General features: G+C 41.6%; 1 protein-coding gene across 2 annotated transcripts; it reads right to left on the bottom strand.

Annotated features, from left to right (window-relative positions):
• Positions 1–3,976: 3,976 nt before the first annotated feature.
• Positions 3,977–21,674, bottom strand: enpp6 (ectonucleotide pyrophosphatase/phosphodiesterase 6). Of its 2 annotated transcripts, none has more exons than XM_033974080.2 (8): positions 21,365–21,674; positions 19,463–19,642; positions 12,953–13,064; positions 12,696–12,837; positions 11,968–12,147; positions 9,871–10,008; positions 9,345–9,471; positions 3,977–7,716 (listed from the first exon to the last, which is right to left on the bottom strand). In XM_033974080.2, the coding sequence occupies exons 1-8, from the start codon at positions 21,588–21,590 to the stop codon at positions 7,511–7,513; spliced, it is 1,311 nt and encodes a 436-aa protein (XP_033829971.1). In that variant the 5' UTR covers positions 21,591–21,674; the 3' UTR covers positions 3,977–7,510. The 2 variants fall into 2 exon arrangements, with proteins under 2 accessions (XP_033829971.1, XP_055080919.1); XM_055224944.1 differs by lacking the exon at positions 21,365–21,674 and adding an exon at positions 20,142–20,203 and having other exon boundaries at positions 6,832–7,716.
• Positions 21,675–22,938: the final 1,264 nt, after the last annotated feature.

Raw genomic sequence — 22,938 nt, 5'->3', positions numbered from 1 at the left:
TGTTCTACAGTAAACTCAGACCTTCGGTCCATATTGTGGCAATCAGTGTACAGTCCTTGTCTCTGAAAGTGAAGTTGTTGTAACTTTGCTTTAACCTTTGGGGTGTTGAGGAAATGGAGATGACATGTTTGCATACAGATGGCCCCTCTGGCTCTGAGGGCCACCTTCTGCGCCGCACCCTCCAAAACACACCAAAATGACAAAGAGAAGAGAAACAGAAGAGGGAATCTGAGCATTCCATCTGTGCGAATGTTAATGAGGCAGCCAGTGTCACACACCAGAGTTTGTTTATTTCAAATGCAACACTTTAGACGGTCTGGACCAGCAAAGGTCAGCAGAGAGGGAGGGGGCAGGAGGAGGAAGGGCATCTGGGCTAGTTTTTACATTACATGTATTTATATCCACCTTTAAGTGCATAAACTAGTCTTTTCAATAAACACTGTTAGTTGACCTCCAATGCTATAATTTGAAGTACTGTATGTTTTTTTTAATGATGTGTGAATGAATAATGTGTGTACTGTGAGGTCGTTTACCATATTCATTTCTTAAATGCTCTGTTTTGAATTGATATACTTATTATAAATGGCCCTTTTTTGATATATTTGTATGTGTACCCTGGTCATTCTAATGCAGCAGTGCCACAGGCAGAAGCTGCTTTTAGTCAATGTTGATATGAAGATGGGAGTTAATACAACTAGTATATTGCTAACATATTTGCAGTGTAATTAATACTGTAACATATTTTGAATCATCACTGGTACAATTCACTCACTTTACTTGCTCTGTATGTATTGAATCTGTCCATATGTAGCACTGTACATGACCATTAGCTATAGACACATACTGTACACAGTAACCTTTGGAGCCTTATAGCTTTACTCTTCACAGTGTTGTGTTAGAATGAACTCTTTAATAACTTTTTAATAGTTTTTTATCTTTTTTTTTATTGCATATTTTTCTTGCTGTTTTTGAACTGTGTTGTAATTTCGCTATTGTGGGACAAATAAAGGTTCTTTTATCTTAATACTCCAAACATCATTGTGATGGATGTTACTCTGTGTCTTCTTTCACTTGTCTATTATTCCAAAATCACTGGCTGGTCCTGCAGTTGTTGTTTTTTTTTGTTTTTTGTTTTTTTTAAGGAGAGACCTACGTGATAACACAGGTGCACTGTCATGTAAATTATTCACTTTGAAAATGCCCCATGTTTTAATGGTGTGGTCCAACAGTGTCTGAGTGTTTTGAATGTTTCCATTTCCCTGTGAAGATTCAAATGATGATGAAGCAGAACAAAGTCACATTTGACCTCAATGAACATCATTGTAAGTCCCTGTGAAGATTAAATGTAAAGATGTTACATTAGAGTCTATTTTTTTAAGTATTTTAAGCTATTTATCTATTATCTTGTATTACTGCATATACTGTGCACTGCAATACTGGAATTTCCCCACTGTGGGACTAATAAAGGCATATCTTATCTTAAATACTTATATATATACTATATACTTATATATATATATATATATATATATATATATATATACTTTATATATATGTTGTGAACTCCCCAAGATCCCTATGCAGCATGTCTCATTTCCTTGCTCCTTCCTTCACTGCTGAACAAGGACCTTCTCATGACTGAAGATGACGCACCATTGATCTGATTTAAGCTGTTTGGAGGCTCATCTCTGGAGATAGATGTCAAGCATCAGATGTGTGGAGGCCATGAACCTTATTCCTTATTAAATGTATTTGATGAAAAAGGACAAAAAAATAAATACATTTTTCATTTTTCATAAAAGGTTTTCTCAATATCCTCTGCTTTTCCCTATTTAAAGAAAGGTTAGCAATAATCACTGCCAGTTACCTTTTATTGACACAGTCATCATCTGTTACGGGAAAAGGTGAACATATACAGTATCTGGATGCGCACGCAGCACTGCTGCCCTCTGCAGGAGATCTGCAGTGGCACACGCAAAACCTTTGACTCCCATTCGAATATAGACTGAATGAAAAACAATCAGACGAAACCAATACACTAGGATGTAAAAGATCAATAAAGCAAATAAATACATGATAAACCACAGCACAGACTCTCTGAGCCTGAACACATATATGTGTGTGGGTGTGTGTGTGTGTGTGTGGGGGGGGGGGGGGGGGGGTGGGGGTGTGTGTGTGTGTGACAGTAACAGACCAGGCTGTAACTGTAGAAAGTAATAAATTATGACTTATTAGGCCACAGACTGAAAGTGTGACTAAAAGTTGGCCGAGATTTTTAAAAACTAAAGCAAAGTAGTCAAGGGACAAATGGAGACTAGGTCCTCTAACCTCTCAATGAACAAATAAAAATGTAGGTTATTTAAAATAATAACCTACATTTTTATGTAGGTTATTATTTGAAATAATAAAAATAATAATAATAATTAAAACTGCAAGCAGTGATAAAGGCCCTCGCCACCCCTTGCGACCGCGGGGTACACGCCACCGCGAAGATCCTGCATTTTGTTCCTGCTTACATCGCCCCTCCCCCCAAAATCAGCGTCTCAGTAATACTACTCCATTCATTCCAATGAGATCATTTATGACATTGTCACGCCTGCACGGTGGAAAATAGAGGTATGTCTTCATCGGCTTTTTTGTTCAGTATGATGAGAGGAATATGGGTAAAAAATTTCAATGGTCTATGACACAGTAATAATTTTTCATCCCAGTTAACCAAAACCCATGTATTTCAATGAGAAATGTCAGACATTGCCATGGCAACACCTTTGAAAATAGAGGTATGGTGTCATTGACTTTTTTGTTCAGTATAAGGATATGGATGTCCATGCCAAATTTCAAATGTTTGTGACAAAGTAATTTTTTTTTTTACATACCATTTAAAATTTCAAGGGGGCACTGTGGAGCAATGTAATATTTGTCATATGTAAATTGCATATCTATGCACTCAAAATAAGATTTAAAACAAAACGTATATTAATGCCGGGAAATAGGACACTGCATGTTTGACCGTCTTTTTTCTTTGCAGGCTGGCCACACCCACATTTTATAACTTTAAAAAATCCAAGAGAGTAGCCTATAATCTCACATGCATCTAGTTAATTGTGACCATTTTGCAAGTTTCTTGAATGAAAATCCACGACGTAAAAAATCCAAATGTGAGAGTTCAAATTTTGAAAAAATGGGGTTCCGCCCACAATGGCCGACTTCCTGTAGGGTTTAGGGTGTGGTCATTATATAATTTTTAACTTGTCTTGACATGTTCTATGTTTGTACCAAATTTCATTTGTCTACGATGAAAAAGGTCTCTCATTGCCGTAATGTATTTTGATTTTTGAGGTGACGCTATTGAGTCATTTTGAAACATAATTTTTTTTGCATATGAAAATACAGCATTTTTTGCCAATCTTGAATTTTAGGCCATAGTTGGATTAGTGTAGAACACATGTGTCAAACTCAAGGCCCGGGGGCCAAATGCGGCCCGTCATGTCATTTTTTATGGCCCGCGAGAATGTAAATTAATGCTTGACTGTCATTTTAAAATAAGTCTATACTGCTTTAATTTGTGCATTGACAAACTAATGAGATTATTTGCAAATAATCATCCCAAATTGTTCAGGAAGAGGAAAATTGTCAGCGTGGAAGGCAGTTTCAAGAAAGGTGCTAAAGGTGAATACAAGTTTGTGCTTTAAGGAGAAAATTTGTATGTTTTTTGTGTAATGAGGCGAGGTCGGTACAGTCTACGTCGACATTTTGACACCAAACATGGAGCTAAGTATGCAAAAGTTAGCCTTCAAGAAAAACAACAAATTGTCCAATAACTAAAAGGCTGTTTTTGAAGCAGTGCCGAAGGTGTGCGCTGACCAGATACACGCTTTTAAAAATGTCATTTTATCAGGAAATACAGTTTCACAGAGTTACACAGACACATAATATTTACAACTTGAATAATTAATAAATACAGAAACAGTTATTTAACAAGTTTAAAAGTAGTTACATTTATTTTTACATGACATTTGTTTACATTTGGTGACATTTATCCTGCCGCACAGTTACATCTGGCCCTCGATGGCGATCATTTTGTTGATGTGGCCCTCGGTGAAAATTAGTTTGACACCTCTAGTGTAGAACATCTATTTAGTCTACAACAAAGTGCAGTACTCTGAACCCCATTCATTTTTCATGACACATTTATTATGTTACCATGGTAACATAATTGCAAATAGAGGTATGTTCTCATTGGCTTTTTTTGTTCAGTTTGCCAAGCCAAATGTCCATGCCCAATTTCAAATGTTTATGTCAAAGTAATTTTTTGGTCCAATTCAAAAGTTCAAGGGGCACTGTGGAACAAAAACAATTCTGACATATGTAAATTGTATATAATTTCATGCAGATCAAGATTTTAAACAAAATGTATATCAATGCCGGGAAATAGGACACTGCATGTGTGAGTTATGCTCACTTTAACACTTCAAAATATTGTTTTATTCTTTGATTGCTGGCCACACCCACATTTTATGACGTAGAAAAATACAAGACAGTTCCCTATAATCCCACATGGGGCTAGTTCATTTTCACCAATTTGCAAGTTTCTTGAATGAAAATCCATGGCGCACAAAATCCAAATGTGAGAGGTAAAATTTTGAAAAAATGGGGTTCCGCCCACAATGGCCGACTTTCTGTAGGGTTTTGGGTGGTGTCATAATATAATTATTTACTTGTCTTGCCATGTTCTATGTTTGTACCAAATTTCATTTGTCTACCTATGAAAAAGGTCTCTCATTGCCGTAATGTATTTTGATTTTTGAGGTGGGGCTATTGAGTCATTTTTATACGTTAATTTTTTTTGAACATCAAAATAACAAATTTTTCACCAACCTTGAATTTTGGGTGCAATAAAATTGACTTTTTGTTAACGTTCAGGGGGTCAAAAGTGGCTTCAATCCGATAAGAATAATAATAATAATGAAAACGCATTTTCCACCCATTATTTTTCTCCTAAACCATAAGAGCTACAGTCATGTGACTTTCTCACATTGTGCCCCATCACAAATGAGGCCCCTGTGAATTTTTTCACAGGTCCACGACAAATCGATTTTCAAAAATTCAGAAGACAATGAAAATTGAAGAGGGCGCTAGAGAGCCATTTTGTGAGAGAGTGCATTGATTTTCATATCATTGCGTTCAGCTCACAAATGTGCATATACGCTGTATTAGCGTTTTCCCAACAAAAAATGTGTGAAAGTCAATTTTTTTTTTTTATATTTAAAAATGTGCGATTTTGTTGAAAATTCACCCTGACCACACCCAAAGTCATATTCAAAATGTAATTGATAATCTTTAATTTTGGCCAAATTTGAAGTTTTTGTGATGAAAACTGTGCAAGGAAATGTGCTGAATGTGAGGGTGTGCACTTTTGTCATTCCCGGGTTTGATCCAATATGGCCAACTTCCTGTACATTTTAGGGCGGGGCCATAATATCATTTTAGTCACGTACTGACATTTCCTCTTTTTGGATGTGACTTTCGGATTTTTACGTCGACTTTTTTCCAAGTCGGGCTCCCATTGGCCCCATGAAAATCTAAGTTTGAGGTGGCGCTACCGAGTCGTCTTTCGCTATTTTTTCTCGGGGTCCTTTGTGACAATTAGAGCTCATCAAGTTCTAATTTTTGACACCACTCACTGCCATGTCGAGGCGTGTTTACTTGATTTTTGCCATTTTCCATGCTCCAGACGCGGTTTTAATGAGTCCCTCGCCGGGACATGGTCACAGGCTCTGCCCTAATAATAATAATAATAATAATAAAAGTCACCATTTTGTCCATCATTCACTCATTATGCTAATGCAGCCACAGCTGCCCTGGCACTGCTGGAAATGAGCGGCCATTCTGTACCATCGGCCCCTCCAACCACCACCAACACTCACATAAGGGCAAACCCAGAATGATATTATTAAAGAAGTGTGTATTCTGGATTCCAGCCAAGCATCACCACATTCATACTAAACAATGTAGTGAAGTATCTTGCCTAAGGACGCAACTTTGCTGCTGGTGCACCAGTGTGTACATGTGTGAATGGTCTATAGAGCAGTGCATCAGTGTAATTCAGTTGTATGGATGCCCCTATTTTCATACAAGATTCGCCTGGACACAAAGGTTGCTGGTATGATTCCTTCTCCAACACTTGGCTTTTGGCTGAAGTCTTGTTGTATGACCATGGAGGAGGTCTGCTGGCACCTCCTAAACAAATGCCCAAAGAGAAAGGGCTTTTGAGAGCAAGCTTATACTGTTCAGGACTGTACTCTGTGACTCTGACAAAACTCTTTCTGAGACTTTTACACACAGTTTAAACTTTAAACGTCATGGGTGCACTCACTCTCCTCTACAACCCATGAAACGAACACACAACAGCTCACAAAATAACAAATTTATTCACAGCATTACTAACAAAACTATACATTCATACATACAGAACATTTCTTTCAGCAGAAGACTTCTGTCTTTCAGTGTGATATAGTTTTGTTTTTTGGGGGGAAGGGGGGTTGTGTTTTTTCTGCTAAATTGTTTACTGCAAATAATTAATTAATTAATGCTTAATAATTAATTAATTAATACTGATTATGATATTTTTGCTATATATTGTGCAGCCTTTGTACACAGAAGCCACATTCACACATATCCACACTGTAAACACATGATGTATATTTGATATAGGCACTAGTATTATATGGAAGTGTGCATAAATGTGCTGTTCCAGACTCAAAAGGCACATTTTACCAATGTACATCACAAATCTTCAACTCACTTTGATTGTTTTGCTTTTTCCAACTGAAAGGTGCTACATTTCATTTCATGTCCCACTATGGAAAGTATAGGGCGGGCGATATGTCCCTTTGTAATTCTATGGGAGGTATAGGGCGATATGTCCCTTTGTAATTCGATGGGAGGCATAGGGCAATATGTCCCTTTGTAATTCTATGGGAGGCATAGGGCAATATGTCCCTTTGTTATTCTATGGGAGGTATAGATCAGGCTATATGTGAAAAAATGGCAAAAAAATTAAGATCACTATTTTCTGGAGTCAAGATCACAAGTTTGATTTCATCACCTTTCATGGAATTTGTTACTTCGATTTTACACTTTGTTGTTTGTTTAAATCCACCCGTCACTCACTTTGTAACAGAGGCTGACCAATAGGAGGGTGTGGGGCAAAGTGTTCGAGCCTATCTGAACAACTGACATAATACCACATTGTATGTACAATGGTTCAATGTTGAAAATCACATTCTATTGTCTACAGTGTGTTTTTATTCATCATTGTGGTATCGGTATTGAGTATCTAGTCTATTGCTTAGTATCAAAATCAAGTTTGAAATTTTAGTATTGTTACAATACCAACTCATTTACTAAAAAAAGTTTGTTACTGCAGCTTTAAATCCTGCTTAAGTACAACTTGCCTGTACTTGGACTAGTGGCACAGCTCCCTCTAGTGAAACACACAAAGTGTGAGCTAGGACCTTAGTGGCAGCAGCCCTGGCAGAGCGGAGCACACAAGCACCACCCAGCCATACGACACTATGCCCGCTCCACTCAGTAGGTACTCCACCCGGGACCATGAGCCATTGTTGGGGAGCGGCTCAATGCCCAGCGTCCGGCACATGAGGTTGTACACATCCACGGAGCGTATCGGGGCTGCTCGGACATTCTTTTTGAAATCTACAGACACACAGAAAGAGTAAAGTAAAGATCCACAGTTGTTTAAGGCCCTATATATTATGCAAAATTTACTTCTGTGAGCTTTTAGCCATGTTTTAATGTTGTTACCTCTTCAAAAACATACAGAGTTGTGGTTTGTTTCATCCACACGTTTGCATAATCCTGCATTATTAGTTGGTCTACATCTCCAAAATTCAAAATGCTCTGTTCCACCTCGTGATGTCATGAAGTGACAAGTTAAAAGACACCTTTTACCTTTTGTTGAGTAGATATTGGAAATTCCAGGGCTGCAAATTATTCAAATGATTGTAGTGAAGGTGTATGGAGTTTAAAAAAACAGTGAAGCACTTCCTGTATTACCACATGACATCACAAGGTGTAACAGTGTTTTCTGATTGAGAAGAACTCTAATTTGTGTTCAACATGTGTGAATGAAACAAACTCTGGGTATGTTTTTGATGAGGAAAAAACATTATGACATAATTCTGAAAATAGATCAATACAGCCTCTTTAATGTGTTAATGTTAGCAAACACAATGAGGCTAATGCTAATGCTAACAACCACCCTGATGATAATGCTTGGCTCACTTGAACAATGACATTGATTTCCCATTCCATTCATATTGGAGTTACAAATCTGCAACCACTTGATAAAACTGAATGAGAGTTTTTCTGCTGTGTTTATTTAACTGAAATTTTATAAATGAATTATTAATTTATTTAATGCATTTGGAAAACAATTTGTACAATGAGCCTTGCATATTCAAGCTTTGCTAAATGTTAGAGGCCAAATCTCTAATGTATATATATATATATATATATATATATATATATATATATATATATATATCTCCTGGCCTGGTCTCTGTCAAATTTTAGAACCCATATACGCAGTGGTCTTTTCTTTCATTTGTGGCTAAACACACTGGAATGACAGATAGGCAGACAGACGCAGGAGGAGACTGTCGCTGATATTAAGTTGATCCAAATTCCCTCATCAGATAACGTGACATGTGAAACAACAGACTCAAAAGTGTGTACATTTTGCATGAATTCATACAAATATATGTGATCTGATAGCTTTTTTTGGTCAATTCCAAGCACAAAAGAATATGTAGATTGCCCCACTCCATAGTGCGAGTCCACAGCCGCTCCAAGACCTTCTGTTTCAAGCTCTCTTGGACCGGCCGTTTACTGCAATCCAGAGTGCGAGTATTGGGTTCACACCGGCCCGAGCGTACTGCTCTCAGAGCAAATGCTCCTTTACCTAGGCTCAACTAGCGGCAGTGTGAAAACGACCTAAATCAAGGAGCTTCAACCAACACTTTGTCATTGTCAAAGTGTTGGTTGACAATGAGAGACATCAAACATAAATAAAAGGCAAATTTTTTTAAGCTTTTAATAAAAAGGGATTGTCAAAATACGCATTTTATAATGGGAGTCTATGGAGCACAACAAACTGGCTATATGCAAAAACACAAAATGCTCCAAAGTCAATCTTCCCACTTACTATCGACACATTTACTGGCATCTAAAGGGTTAATTGCTTATGGTCATGTTAATCATTGACAATTTTATGAAGATTTAAAAACACAATTTGTACGAAATACTCCCAGTGTAACTTTTACCAGGGCCCGCTGCCAGGAAGAAGCCCCTCATATCCAGGTACTCGTTGTCGTATCCGTGCCACCCATTCTGCCAGCCCAGTGCCGGCCCCGAGCTCTCGTTCTTCCAGTACGGCAGCACGCTCTTGTTCTACCACATACAATCACAGTTAGGTTGCCTCTGTTCTTGCACTCTTTTGAAAGTCCTGCAATCAAAGTTGGACCATGACTTCACTGCTTTACTCATTTAAATTGGACTACTATGTAGTCCAATTTAAATCGATTAATCAGAATGCATGGTTTAAATGGATCCCAATAACACATCTGGAGAAGCCAGTACATACTTTGATACCTGCTGCATGTAATAGCACAGTCCAATTTACATTACGCAAACTAGGAGAGGCCCCCGTTTGTAACATTTGCTATAGACTTGGACAAGAGAGGTCTGGACAGGTTTTTGGGGAAAAGCCAATTGGAATTTGGTTGTTCCACTCTATGATTTTTCTGTGCATGTAACCGTAGTGACTGTAAACATTGCACCTAGAGTTACCTGGATGATGAACCAGCCCGGCTCAGCCACCAGCGTCAGAGGGGACACAAACCTACCCCCGCCATAATGGAAGCGCTCCAGGACATCTGCCTTACTGTACACTCGCATGTTAGGGACAATCCCCAGAGCAGCACGCACCTGAGGACAGCAGGGGACAGGGGACATGAGGACCCAGCAGAGAACATAAGAACATATAGCAAAGAAAATGAGGACACAACAGAGGACGTGATGACAGAGCAGAAGATATGAGGACACAGCAGAGGATGTGAGGACACGGCAGAGGATGTGAGGACACAGCAGAGGTCATGAGAACATATAAGAGAGGGCATGAAAACACAGCAGAGAATGTGAAGACATGACAGAGGATGTGAGGACACGGCAGAGGATGTGAGGACACAACAGAGGATGTGAGGACACGACAGAGGTCATGAGAACATATAGGAGAGGACATGAAAACACAGCAGAGGATATGAGGACATGACAGAGGATGTGAGGACACGGCAAAGGATGTGAGGACACGACAGAGGATGTGAGGACACGGCAGAGGATGTGAGGACACGACAGGTCATGAGAACATATAGGAGAGGACATGAAAACACAACAGAGGATGTGAGGACACGACAGAGGATGTGAGGACATGGCAGAGGATGTGAGGACACGACAGAGGATGTGAGGACACAGCAGAGGATGTGAGGACACAGCAGAGGATGTGAGGACACAGCAGAGGATGTGAGGACACAGCAGAGGATGTGAGGACACGGCAGAGGTCATGAGGACATAACGCAGAGGACATAAGAACACAGCAGAGGATAGAAATCACGATACCACAATGATAATAAAAACTCTTTCTTTAAACAATAGAATGTGATTTTCAACATTAAATGCTAATAATTTCTTTTATATGACCATGTGGCCTTATATCTGTGTAATTCCTCAGTCATCCAGGTAGGTTCCATAGTGGTCCATGGGTGTATACCAGTCTATGTGTCTTATACTTGTTCTGATACAGCTCAAGATCATTCTAAAGTTATTCAGGAATTTTTATCCTGTGAATGTGATTCTAGTATAGCTGTCACAGTAGTACCTGCTCAAATGAGTATCTAGTTTCAGCATATAGATGCGCAGGTCGGGCTTTTTTTCCATCCAGTGGGTCCTGCATTTCCGATAATGTTAGTTTAGTTTAGTTTAGTCTTTATTTAAGGGACCATATACAGAGACATTAAGCATAAAACAGCGATGTTCTGCACCAGATTATAGCAAAGTAGCTAATGTCCATCTGCAGTCCCTGGTTTACAGAGAAAAAATACAGTAGTCACAGTAATAATAAAAAACAGATAAGAACCTATAATTTATATGCACATTCGCACATCTCAGTCATTCATCCAGTTCAGACACTCTGATGCACACACATTATCATACTTAAAATACATTACACACTTTACATATTACATTTAAAACACACACACACACAAAAAAACTCAGTAAATGTATGGCCTGTCCTGGCCCGCCCTGCACAGCATGATCTATTTATACAACCTGGCTCGACCGGCACCCACAATCATTAAATACACTGTAAAAATATGTCAATAAATGCAACTTTATTTTAGCGAAACATGCTTGAAAACAGACATAATAGGAGTGATTCCATCAATATGACGAATCAGCTGCAGTTTTTTTTTCAAAACAAAATAATACCTCATCTTCCATCTCCAAATCGCTTCTTTTTGGCTCCATTTACTGTGGCAAATGGTTGTAACTGGCTAATGTGGCGCATGTGGGTGGCAAACAATATCGCTCAAAGGGGCGTGCAGAGGTGGTGCGCTGTGATGGTGTGCCGTGGTGACGTCAGATTATAGGTTAATTGCACTGGTTACGTGCTTTCATAAACTTTATCAATAGCAATAGACAGATTTTTTCCAGCCCGCTCCAACCCGACCCATGGTAAGAAGTCAACCCGTGCATTTCTATTTATTACCAGTGTAGTACTGGTTAGCATGTGATTTTTTTGTTTTTGTTTTTGTTTTGACAACCCTAATAATTGATAGAACACAGCAGAGGACATAAAGACACACTGAAGGACACGAGGACAGTGCTGACCTGATCCTGCTTATCCCTTTTGGGCCAGAGGCTGACCACAGGGCCACGGTCCATGAACTTGGTGATGTCTGACATGTTTAGGTACTTATCCAACTCGATGACTTTGTCCATCCACTGGATCCTAGTCATGCCATGGTCAGAGAACATCACCACATTCAACTTGTCCTCCAGGCCTTTCTCCTGAGAACAGAGGACAGGACAAAGGGCAGGTTAGAGGACAAGTCAGAGGACAAGTCAGAGGAAAAGTCCATGGATCTATTAAAATAACTGGATAGGATACTGCTAGCTTAGACTTGTCTCAAGTTGGACTAGTGGCCACTCATTGATACCGTCAGCCCCTCTCGGCCCAGTAGCCAACATGGGCACTAAAAACTAAAGCTAAACTTGCAACATGTACCACTGAGCTCAGGCCTATTTACTTAAACTGACAGCCATATTTAGGCCTCAGGGCAAAGGTAAAAAAAAAGTTAGGATGGTGGACAGAGGGCAGGGGTCAGGTGACAGGGTCAGAGGACAGGGGTCAGAGGACAGAAGTCAAAGGCCAGAGGTCAGAGGGCAGTGGCCAGGACAGGGCCTCTGATTGATCATTGATGCTGCGGCTGATTGCCTGCACAGAGGACAGGTCAGAGGAAAAGACAGAGGACAGAGGACAGGATAGAGGGCAGATCAGATGACAGAGGGCATATCAGAGGACATAGGACATAGGGCAGGCAGGACCTGTGACTGACCGTGATGCTGCGGCTGAGCGCCTGCATGGCCCCATCCAGCTCCTGCACGGCCCTACTGACCTCAGGTGAGTCAGGCCCAAAGTGATGACCCTCCACGTCAATCTTCTCATAGTACAGAGCCCCCATGTTGGCCTTCCCCAAACTGAGCACACAAGTACCGGGACAGAGGGACATGGATGGGGGGGGGGGCGTACAGGGGGAGACAGGAGACGTGAGGCCCAGAGACTGAGACAGTACAAAGTACAGCAGTGTTGTACCTGATTGCATTTAGAGCACTTTCTATGGAGTGGGTCAGGTTTTGGATGGACGGGTTGTAAATATACTCCTCACATAAGGCCGGTCTCACTCCCAGGATCTCCACCTCACAGCCTGAGTACAGACACAAACACACAGGGAGAGTGGTATTGATACTAAAAAATCAAATTCACAGGTCAGAAATGAATCTTTCCTGAAGTTGTATAAACTTATATAAGACACATAGATTGGTATACATCCATGGACCACTATGGAACCTACTTGGATGACTGCGGGATTAAGGCATCAATTCCCTTAATGTTACTGTGTAAAATCACATTCTATTGCCTAAAGAAATTGTGTTTTTTTTTATTATCATTGTGGTACTGGAATTGGTATTGAGTATAGAGTCTACAATCAAGAGATCAAGTTCGAAATTTTTGTATTGTGGCTACACTATTTGGCACATTACTTTTTACTCAAAACGAATCACCACCACCATCAGATTTTCTGTGTAATCCCTCAGTCGTCCAGGTAGATTCCATTATAAAAGACAATTGAATACGGTCAAATGGACAAAAGTTTTGGAGTGAAGCCTTTTGACCACTCATCTAAGAGGTCTTCTTCAGTTCTGACAGGTTACTGGTTGAGTCCTTGAATTAAGGCCCATGCACATAGGACACAGTCTGCCGCCGTGTGTCGCAGTGGAGAGTAGAGTGGAGGGGTGACAGCATGGAGTAGAACCCCGAGCAGAGACACACCAACAGACCAGGAAGAGGGGTGGCAAGTGGCCATGAAGATTGTGTGAAGTTTATGAACATAAAATTTGGCTTGGTTGGCTGAGACTTCCGGGTGATAACGTCATTTCCGGGTGAGTGCATTCTGTTTTGCGAGTTGTATATCTAGCGTCTCTCTCCTGAATTGTTAATCCACGAATCCTTACAGTTTTAAAAGCAGTTTTTAACATCTACACTAGTGCTGAATACTTCGTTATTCACATACAAAAAAACACAAATAAAACACCCCTAAACTCTGACAAGGAAGCTGTCAGATCTCATAACTTAATAAAAATAAATAAATGTGCACAAATAAACAAAATGATAAGTGTGTACAATGTGGACTGCTAAACATCAGGTCTCTTTCCTCCAAATCCCTTTTAATAAATGAACTAATTGGCGACCCTTAATATTGATCTGCTAGCCCTAACTGAAACATGGCTTCAGGAAAATGATTATGTTAGACTAAATGAATCTACACCATCAAGTCACATGAACTTTCAGAGTGCCTGGAGCACAGGTCGAGGTGGTGGTGTTGCCGTCATCTCTCATTCCAGTCTAATTCCTCAGCCCCAAACCCAACTACCGTAAATTTTGGACTATAAGCCGTGACTTTTTTCTACGCTTTGAACCCTGTGGCCTATACAGCAGTGCGGTTTATTTATAGAATTTTACTGGACAACGGCCCTGGGGGGCGCTCTTCTAGCTGTAAACGTAAAAGTGAGACAGACGTGGGGAAAAGATTCTGCTCTGAAGAATTCACTAGTTGTGATTTTGAACGATCATTTTGCGCATCATGAAATGGATAGATGCAGTTTTAAGATAAAGAAGGAAATAGAGCAGGGGTCGGCCTTTAACACGCAAAGAGCCATTTGGACCCACTTTCCACGTAAAATAAAACACTGGGAGCCGCAATTACTTTTTGACATCTAAAATGAAGATAACACTGTGTATAATAATAATATAACGGAATAATGTAGGTTTTATTTTCACGGACAAGCCTTCTACACGTGGCAGATAAATATGGCAAAAACAACTTAAGTGTATTAAAAAAATACAACTCACCAAACCGCTGCATCATGCATCGCGCTGATTATGTGATTATGTCTACTCTGCTCCGCAGTTTCTTTAAAAAAAAAAAAAACAACAAAAAAAACTCTAAAAGTGTATCGTTTAATCCCAGGTGCTTATTCTCCATGTGCCAAAGCAGTTTTGAAGGTTTCATTGCCTCATTTGCTTTTCCCGCATATTACGCAGAGTGGACTCTGCACGTGAGTCACCTGTAGCGACAAACCCAGATTTAAGTAGGTATTGTCTGTTAAATTTATCTTTCTTTATCTTGGAGATCGTAGTCTCCCTCTTCTGGCTCCTCAGTTGTCCTTTTCCCCTTTGTTAAAAGCTCTCCAAAGACTTTTGTTTTGGCTCATTTTCCACTCGCTTGTGGCTCTACTTTTGTGCGTCGTGTCTGATGTGTTATACGTGATACGTCATCGCGGAGACAAGAGCAGATAATATACTTGCTACTACATCAAATAGATTTCTGTGGCGATTTCCAGCAAGATTTTCATGATACATCTACGGACGAGCGTATTAGTGTGTCATTAGGGACGGGCGAAAGTTGCTCCTGACCCCTGTGCGCACAGCGTCTGAAAATCAGGGCTCTTTACGCAGGACTGTGAGCTGTGTCAGTGTCTGTGTCTGTGAGACGTGAGACGTGAGCGGTGTTTGTTGTGAACATTGTTCCGCGAGTGTGACGCTTATTTTGAGCACGAAAATAAGAAAATATAATTTTATTTAAGATCATAATAATCTTCCAATTTAAACTACAATAAAAAAGAGCTAACACAAATAAAATACACTTCAATTAAAATACTTAAAATTTATTTCCCAAGCCACGCAGAGCCGCAGTATAAGGCTGAAAGAGGCGCATGCGGCTCCGGAGCCGCGGGTTGCCGACCCCTGAAATAGAGCCACTGCACGTAAAGCTCGGCATCAATGAATCCAACTTGGTCAATGTAAAAAGACGACAAAAGTTTTCAGAGGAAATAAAAGCAGATTTTCCGTGTTGGTGCAGCTTTATTTTCTAAACCTGCAAGTGTGTTCATCCCGTGTTGATGTCGTGTTGGTGCCAATTTTCAGGCAGGTGTCGCTGCACTGATTTTCTTTTCAAATTTAGCTGGTGCGGCTTATATTGAGGTGCGCTCTATAGTCCGAAATTTACGGTATACATACCTCTCCTTTGAAAGCCTCGCATTCTCCATTATGTGCCCCAATTGGAAAAACCAAAAAGCTGTTATATTTATAATAATTTATCGACCTCCTGGTCCATATGCCGAGTTCCTGACAGAGTTTTCTGATTTCATTTCAAGTTTAGTTTTGAATTGGGAAAGGATTGTTATAGTTGGAGATTTCAACATACATGTTGATAACGGCAGTGATTGCCTCAGTAATGCTTTTGGCACGATCCTGGATGGGATCGGTTTCACCCAGAGTGTGAATAAACCGACTCACTGTCACAATCACACTCTAGATCTCGTTCTAACCTACGGTATTGAGATTAATGATCTAATTGTCCTTCCTCAAAACCCTATACTCTCTGACCATTTCTTAATTACCTTTCAATTCATACTAAAAGACTATCCAGCCCTGCAGAAAAAAACTATAATGAAAAGAACATTATCAGATAAATCGGTAACAGAGTTTAAAGAAATTATTGAGCCATTACTAAAAGATATGTCATGTGACAATGAGAATAATTTTAATCCAATTGACACTGATCAATTGGTTGACAGAACAATGCTCAACTTAAAATCTGCTCTCGATGTTGTAGCTCCGCTAAAACAGAAAAGCATTAAACCAAGACCTCCGGGTCCATGGTATACGTTACAGCTCAGGACACTCAAACAACATGTAAGACGCACAGAGAAGCTTTGGCGCCCCTCGCGCTCTGAGCAGTCTCTGCAGAAAGCCCGAACCAGACACTATTCAAATCTAATAGAAGTAAGCAAAAATAACCCCAGATTTCTGTTCAGCACTGTAGCCAGGCTGACAAACTCCCACACTGCTAATGAGTCTCTTATCCCCTCGAACATTAGTTGTGATGACTTTCTTCAATTCTTCGATTACAAAATTACAACCATTAGAGACAAAATCAACAAAGCTACTCTAAAAATCAGCTCTGAGCAAATCCAGTCTGTAATACCAATATGCCACATAGATCCTCTAATAATATTAGATAAATTTACTCCTGTTGATGAGGTGGAGATTACCTCAGCCATCATGTCGTCCAAAAAACCATCAAACTGTATGCTCGACCCTATTCCAATCAGACTCCTCAAAGAAGCCCTCCCCCTAATAATAGATTCCATCCATAACATAATAAATATGTCGTTAGAAAATGGCTACGTTCCTCTGTCCTTTAAGTATGCTGTGATTAAACCCCTTTTGAAAAAACCTAACCTAAATCCTGATGAACTAGCCAACTACAGACCTATCTCTAATCTTCCCTTCCTCTCAAAAATTCTAGAACGAGTTGTGGTGAAACAGCTCTGCCGCCACCTGCAGGACAGTAATATATTTGAAAAATTTCCATCCTGGGATTCAGAGCTCACCACAGCACAGAGACTGCACTGCTTAAAGTAACAAATGACTTACTACCTAGCTGCTGATAACGGGCTGGCTTCAGTCCTGGTCCTACTGGACCTCAGTGCTGCGTTTGACACCACTGATCACAACATTCTACTGCAGAGGTTAGAATGTGACATTGGAATCAGAGGGACCGCCCTCAAATGGTTTAAATCCTATCTATCAGATAGGTACCAGTTTGTTAGTATAAACCAGTGCACCTCTCCCTGTTCTAAAGTAGCCTGTGGCGTTTCACAAGGATCTGTGCTTGGTCCTATTTACTCTGTATATGTTGCCATTAGGTAACATTATTAGAAATCATGGCATTAATTTTCACTGCTATGCTGATGACACTCAGCTGTACTTATCAATGAAACCAAATCAGACTGATCAAATAGATAAACTCAGTGCCTGTGTGAAGGACATAAAAACCTGGATGACCTTGAATTACCTGCTCTTAAATCCTTAAAAAACAGAGGTCATTGTCGTTGGTCCCAAAGGTCAAAGAGATTCTCTGTCGGACCAGATAAATCTCACTCGACAATGTGAGTATAGCTTCTAGCCCTACTGTAAAAAATCTTGGAGTCCTATTTGATCAAAATCTCTCATTCACAGCCCATATAAACCTAGCTTGTACTTTCACCTGCGAAATATAACTAAAATTAGAAATATTTTACCTAAAAACAATGCTGAAAACCACATCCATGCATTTGTTACTTCCAGACTTGATTACTGTAATTCTCTGCTCGCCGCCTGCCCCAAAAGTACTATAAGGAGCCTCCAGTTGGTCCAAAATGCAGCGGCCAGAGTCCTAACAGGAAACTAAAAGAAGAGAACCACATCAGTCCTGTACTAAAATATCTGCACTGGCTTCCTGTCGAGCTTAGGATCAAATTCAAAGTCCTCCTCCTGACATACAAAACCCTAAACGGTATGGCCCCATCCTAGCTGCAAGATGCTATTGTCCCGTACCAGCCAAACAGAGCACTCCGCTCTCAGAATGCAGGACTTTTAGTGGTTCCTAGAGTGTCCAAAAGTACAGTGGGAGGGAGAGCATTCAGTTACCAAGCTCCTGTGCTATGGAATCAACTTCCTGCTGATGTTAAACAGGCCCCCACAGTCTCTGTATTTAAGACCAGGCTTAAAACCTTCCTCTTCGGTATAGCTTATGACCAGGTTACTTAGTTTAATGTCACTCCGAACTAACTATGACCAGACTGGCTGGGAGTGACATTAAAACCCGGGATAAGATAGGCTGCAGTAGGAGATAACAAGCTGGGGGGAAGTATGGCAACCTGAGAACTATCCTCTGCTTCCTCCTATTTTCTCATCAGCAATGCTATTCACAATGTTGTCCCTGTCCCAATCCCCCTGTGGAGTTTAACTCTTTCAAATGCCCGCGATGTCAGCTGGACCCTCTCCTCCTCCCCGCCTGGCCCTCGTCCACCCGCCTCCCTCTCCTCCTCGCCTGGCTCTCCTCCTCCTCGCCCGGCTCTCCTTCTCCTCGTTACAAAAATAAAAATACAAAAATAAAATGAAACGAAAAATGAATTGAATAAATTTGCATTGTAGGTTTGCCACATTCAAGTAATGGTAACATAATGTCCAGGAGACTTAATCCTCTTGGAGTCAGATCACAACAGCACTGTTAAATCTGTTAACTTTGTGAAGCCCTGTTCCGCTTTAGGGGAACAGACATTTCAGGCTCTGTGGCTGAACGAGCTAAAGTGCCTCCCAGTGCATGCCTCTCCAGGTAAAAGAAATCCAACTGGCAATCACTCAGCTCTCTTGAGGGCACACTGGTGTGCTCTTTTGCTGCACAGCCATACACATGAATAGGATTCTGAGCAGCGTTTGTTGCTTGCTGCATTCTGTCTGCACCAGCCTTTATATCTGTCTTAAAGGAGGAAACTAACTACACTCAAATTAATACACCCTAGTTGTTTACAGTAAGGAGTATCTGTTATGTCCATTGAAAAGGTTTGTGGCACTTTGAGGTGTAGCTAAAACAAGACAGAACAGGAACTACTTCTGGTTTACCTCTGGTCCACTTTGGACCGCCAAACTTAAGACATGAGGATCATTACTAAGTCTTTGGTGTCCCGATGCGTGTATACGTGTGTGAATGCTGACCGGGCCAGTAGTACATGAAGACACTTCTGCCCCTCTTCTCAGCAGTCACCCACAGCGGCTCAGCCCCGTCCCACCACAGAGGTAGCCTGCTGTCTGGGTTGGTCCCGATCAGAAACTCCTTCTGGGAGGCCTCATCCCACATGTAGTTCCCTGACATGTGGTGGGTATCGCAGTGTCGGCCTAAAAACGAAGTGTGCAGAGGAAAGACTTAATATTAACAACATTAGCTGCAATGAGATGCAAGCTGCAGAGGAGGACTCTAATATGAGGTGCAGAGGAGGACACTGATGTGAGGTGCAGAGGAGGGCAGACCACGATGTGAGGTGCAGAGGAGGGCAGACCACGATGTGAGGTGAAGAGGAGGACAGATCCTGGTGTAAGGTGCAGAGGAGGACCCTGACATGAGGTGCAGAGGAGGACTCTGGTGTAATATGCAGTGGAGAACAGACCCTGATGTTAGGTGCAGAGGAGGGCCCTAATGTGTGGTGCAGAGGAGGATAGACACTTGTGTTAAGAGAGGAGGACAGATCCTTGTGTGAGATGAGGTGCAGAGAAGGACAAACCCTGGTGGGAGTTGCACAGGAAGACAAACCCTGGTGGGAGTTGCACAGGAAGACAGACCCTGATGTCAGGTGCACAGGAAGACAGACCCTGATGTCAGGTGCCCAGGAGGACAGACCCTGATGTCAGGTGAAGAGGAGGACCCTGATGTGAAGTGCAGGGCAGGACTTTGATTTGAGGTGCAGAGGAGGACAGATCCTGCTGTAAGGTGCAGAGGAGGACAGATCCTGGTGTAAGGTGCAGAGGAGGACCCTGACATGAGGTGCAGAGGAGGACTCTGGTGTAATATGCAGTGGAGAACAGACCCTGATGTGAGGTGCAGAGGAGGACAGACCCTGAGGTGAGGTGCAGAAAAAGACAGACCCTGATGTGAGATGCAGGGGAGGACAGACCCTGGTGTGAGATGCAGGGGAGGACAGACCCTGGTGTGAGGTGAAGTGGACGATAGAGCCTGATGTGAGGTGCAGGGGAAGACTCTGATGTGAGACGGAACACAATGGAAATTCTGTACACAGTCTGGACATGGTCTGGACTAAATCTGGACACAGTCTAGACACAGTCTTCGACACTAGATATACTCTGGACACTGGACATACAGTGTGGACACAGTGTGGACACAGCCTGGAGACTGTCTGGACACTGTCTGGACACAGCCTGGACACAGCCTGGACACAGCCTGGACAGAGTTTGTTTTAGGGCTTTCCTGGCCACAGCTCTGAGCTCAGTGGCTCTGTGACACAGTGCCTTGTATGAATGTGAGTGAGTGTTGGTGATAGTCCACTGGGTCGATGGCGCTGATTGGCAGCTTCACTTCCGTCAGTCTGCCACAGGGCAGCTGAGGTGACAGTAGTTTACCACTACCAAGAATGGAGTGAATGAATAATAGCCTCAGCGTGATAAAGCTGAGATAAGAGTCCAGCACATGACAGGCGCCTTTCCTATGTCAAGGACAGGGCTCAACTGAACATAACCCCGTCGACCCAGAGATTGCCCTGCTCTGGGTTATTCTCAGCCCGTTTCATAAAAACACTGTACAGCACTTTTTAAAAACTACAAGATTTACTGCCTTAATATAACTATATATAAGCAATTAACACATAAGGAACACATTGTTTATTAACAATGATTCAGTCTTCGTCACTAGGAGTAGCCTTAACCCAGTAAACCTAAATAATTCTAACAAAGGTAAACTATTGCCTTTGTGGTTAGTCATATGAATGACAAGGCCAGTGGAGGCCTAGGCTGAATGTGTAGGCTACAGAGCGTGTGGCACATGCTGATGATAGTTAATCAAAATGTATATAGGATGATTGTATATAGTGTAGTGGAACAGTAGCCTACCTGTCATCAGACTGTAGTAGTTCGGATACGACAGACTGGGGAAGTCCGGTGTCAAGTAGTCCACGGTGACCCCGCGCCGCTGCAGCTCCCTAAAGCCCGGCAGCGTGTCCAGTGCGTCCATGTAGTCATAACGGAATCCGTCAATCAAGATCACAAGCAGCGGGCGAGACGCGCACCCACCGCGCAGAAGAAGCGAGAGCAGGGCGCAGAAACAGGCTGGAAACATGGTGCGTCGAGCCGAGCTGTTGTGAGTCTGGAGCAGCCCACAGCTCACTGGAACAGGCCCCAGGACGTACAACGAGCGCACTGGCCAATCGGCGTCCACTCCACTTTCCCCCGATGTGCTCCGGGCCTCTGAGCACGCAGTAGTCCTCTGTGGAGGACAGAGGGCGTCCTTTTCCATGTGAAGCTCGGGACTCTCTCGTTTTCATTCAAGACTCTAACCTCCTGTTGGGTCAAAGTACGAAAGCAGTGACAACTAATGCTCAGAAATAACTGTCAGCTAAAGCGCCACATCTGTTTGAGTGAAGCGTTGTCCCTGACATAAACCACTACTACGTGTAAGTGCAAAGTATGTGACAATAATAATGAGTTGCTTTGTTTAAAGTAAATAAATGTAAGGTAGCTATAACTGCAGTTTTAGTAGCCACAAGCATACACTGTTTGTACTATTCACAGTGCAAGAAGTATTGTGACTAAAGGCGATATATTTATTATATTAATTAATATAAATTTATTGTAAACTTGTATCAACCAACCCACTCAAACCGTTTTTTATCATATTAAATAACCATTCAATGTTACAAGCCTCTGTATGTCTGTGAGCAGATATGGGGAGTCAGTGTGTTATGTTCTTATGTCACTTGTTCAGTGAAGTTGGAGAAGCAAGGTGTAGCCAAACATTATTTTATTATCTTAAAAAGTACACAGTTCCCATAGGGCATCACGTACACTACAACAGTAACACCAGTACTACACATCAAAGGGACTCTTGAATATTATAGACAGTTAAAAATCCCTCTTCTGATTTTTTAAAGTATTTGACTAGGCATGACATAAACATCATTTACAGTATGACAGAGCGTCGCCTTTAGAAACAATGTTTTTGTCCAACTTCCAATGTTAAACCACTGCCAATGTGCAGGGAAGACATCTGAGCGGCTGTGACAGGACGGTGGGGGAGAAAGGTTAATGTAGGGGGCAGGGTTTAGGACAGACAGAGGTGAAAGAACAGGTAATGTAGGGGGCGAGGTTTAGGACGGACAGGGGCGATAGAACAGGTAATGTAGGGGGCGAGGTTTAGGACGGACAGGGGCGATAGAACAGGTAATGTAGGGGGCGAGGTTTAGGATGGACAGAGGTGATAGAACAGGTAATGTAGGGGGGTGAGGTTTAGGACGAACAGGGGCGATAGGACACAAAGGGTTTTAGAATGGAAAGAAGGGGTAGAACAGATAGTGTAGGGGTTTATGACAGGTGGGGCAATAGGGCAGGTAATGTACGGGGCAGTGTAAGATAGGTAGTGGTTGTAGGACGGAATCAAGTGAGCAGACTTTATGATAGACAGGTAGGAC

Source organism: Periophthalmus magnuspinnatus, chromosome 10 (assembly GCF_009829125.3).
Source record: "Periophthalmus magnuspinnatus isolate fPerMag1 chromosome 10, fPerMag1.2.pri, whole genome shotgun sequence".
NCBI lineage: Eukaryota > Metazoa > Chordata > Actinopteri > Gobiiformes > Gobiidae > Periophthalmus > Periophthalmus magnuspinnatus.
Note: the sequence above shows the minus strand (reverse complement) of the source record. Positions and strands in the feature narration are given on the sequence as shown.

Bases quoted from the DNA above. Each gene is read 5' to 3' on its own strand.
- enpp6 (XM_033974080.2), bottom strand. From the start codon at position 21,590: ATGTTTCCAGCCTGTTTCTGCGCCCTGCTCTCGCTTCTTCTGCGCGGT. The intron at 19,643-21,364 runs GTAGGCTACTGT...CTTCGTTTTTAG, and splicing joins CTACTACAGTCTGATGACAG to GCCGACACTGCGATACCCAC. The intron at 13,065-19,462 runs GTCAGCATTCAC...GTCTGTACTCAG, and splicing joins CTTCATGTACTACTGGCCCG to GCTGTGAGGTGGAGATCCTG.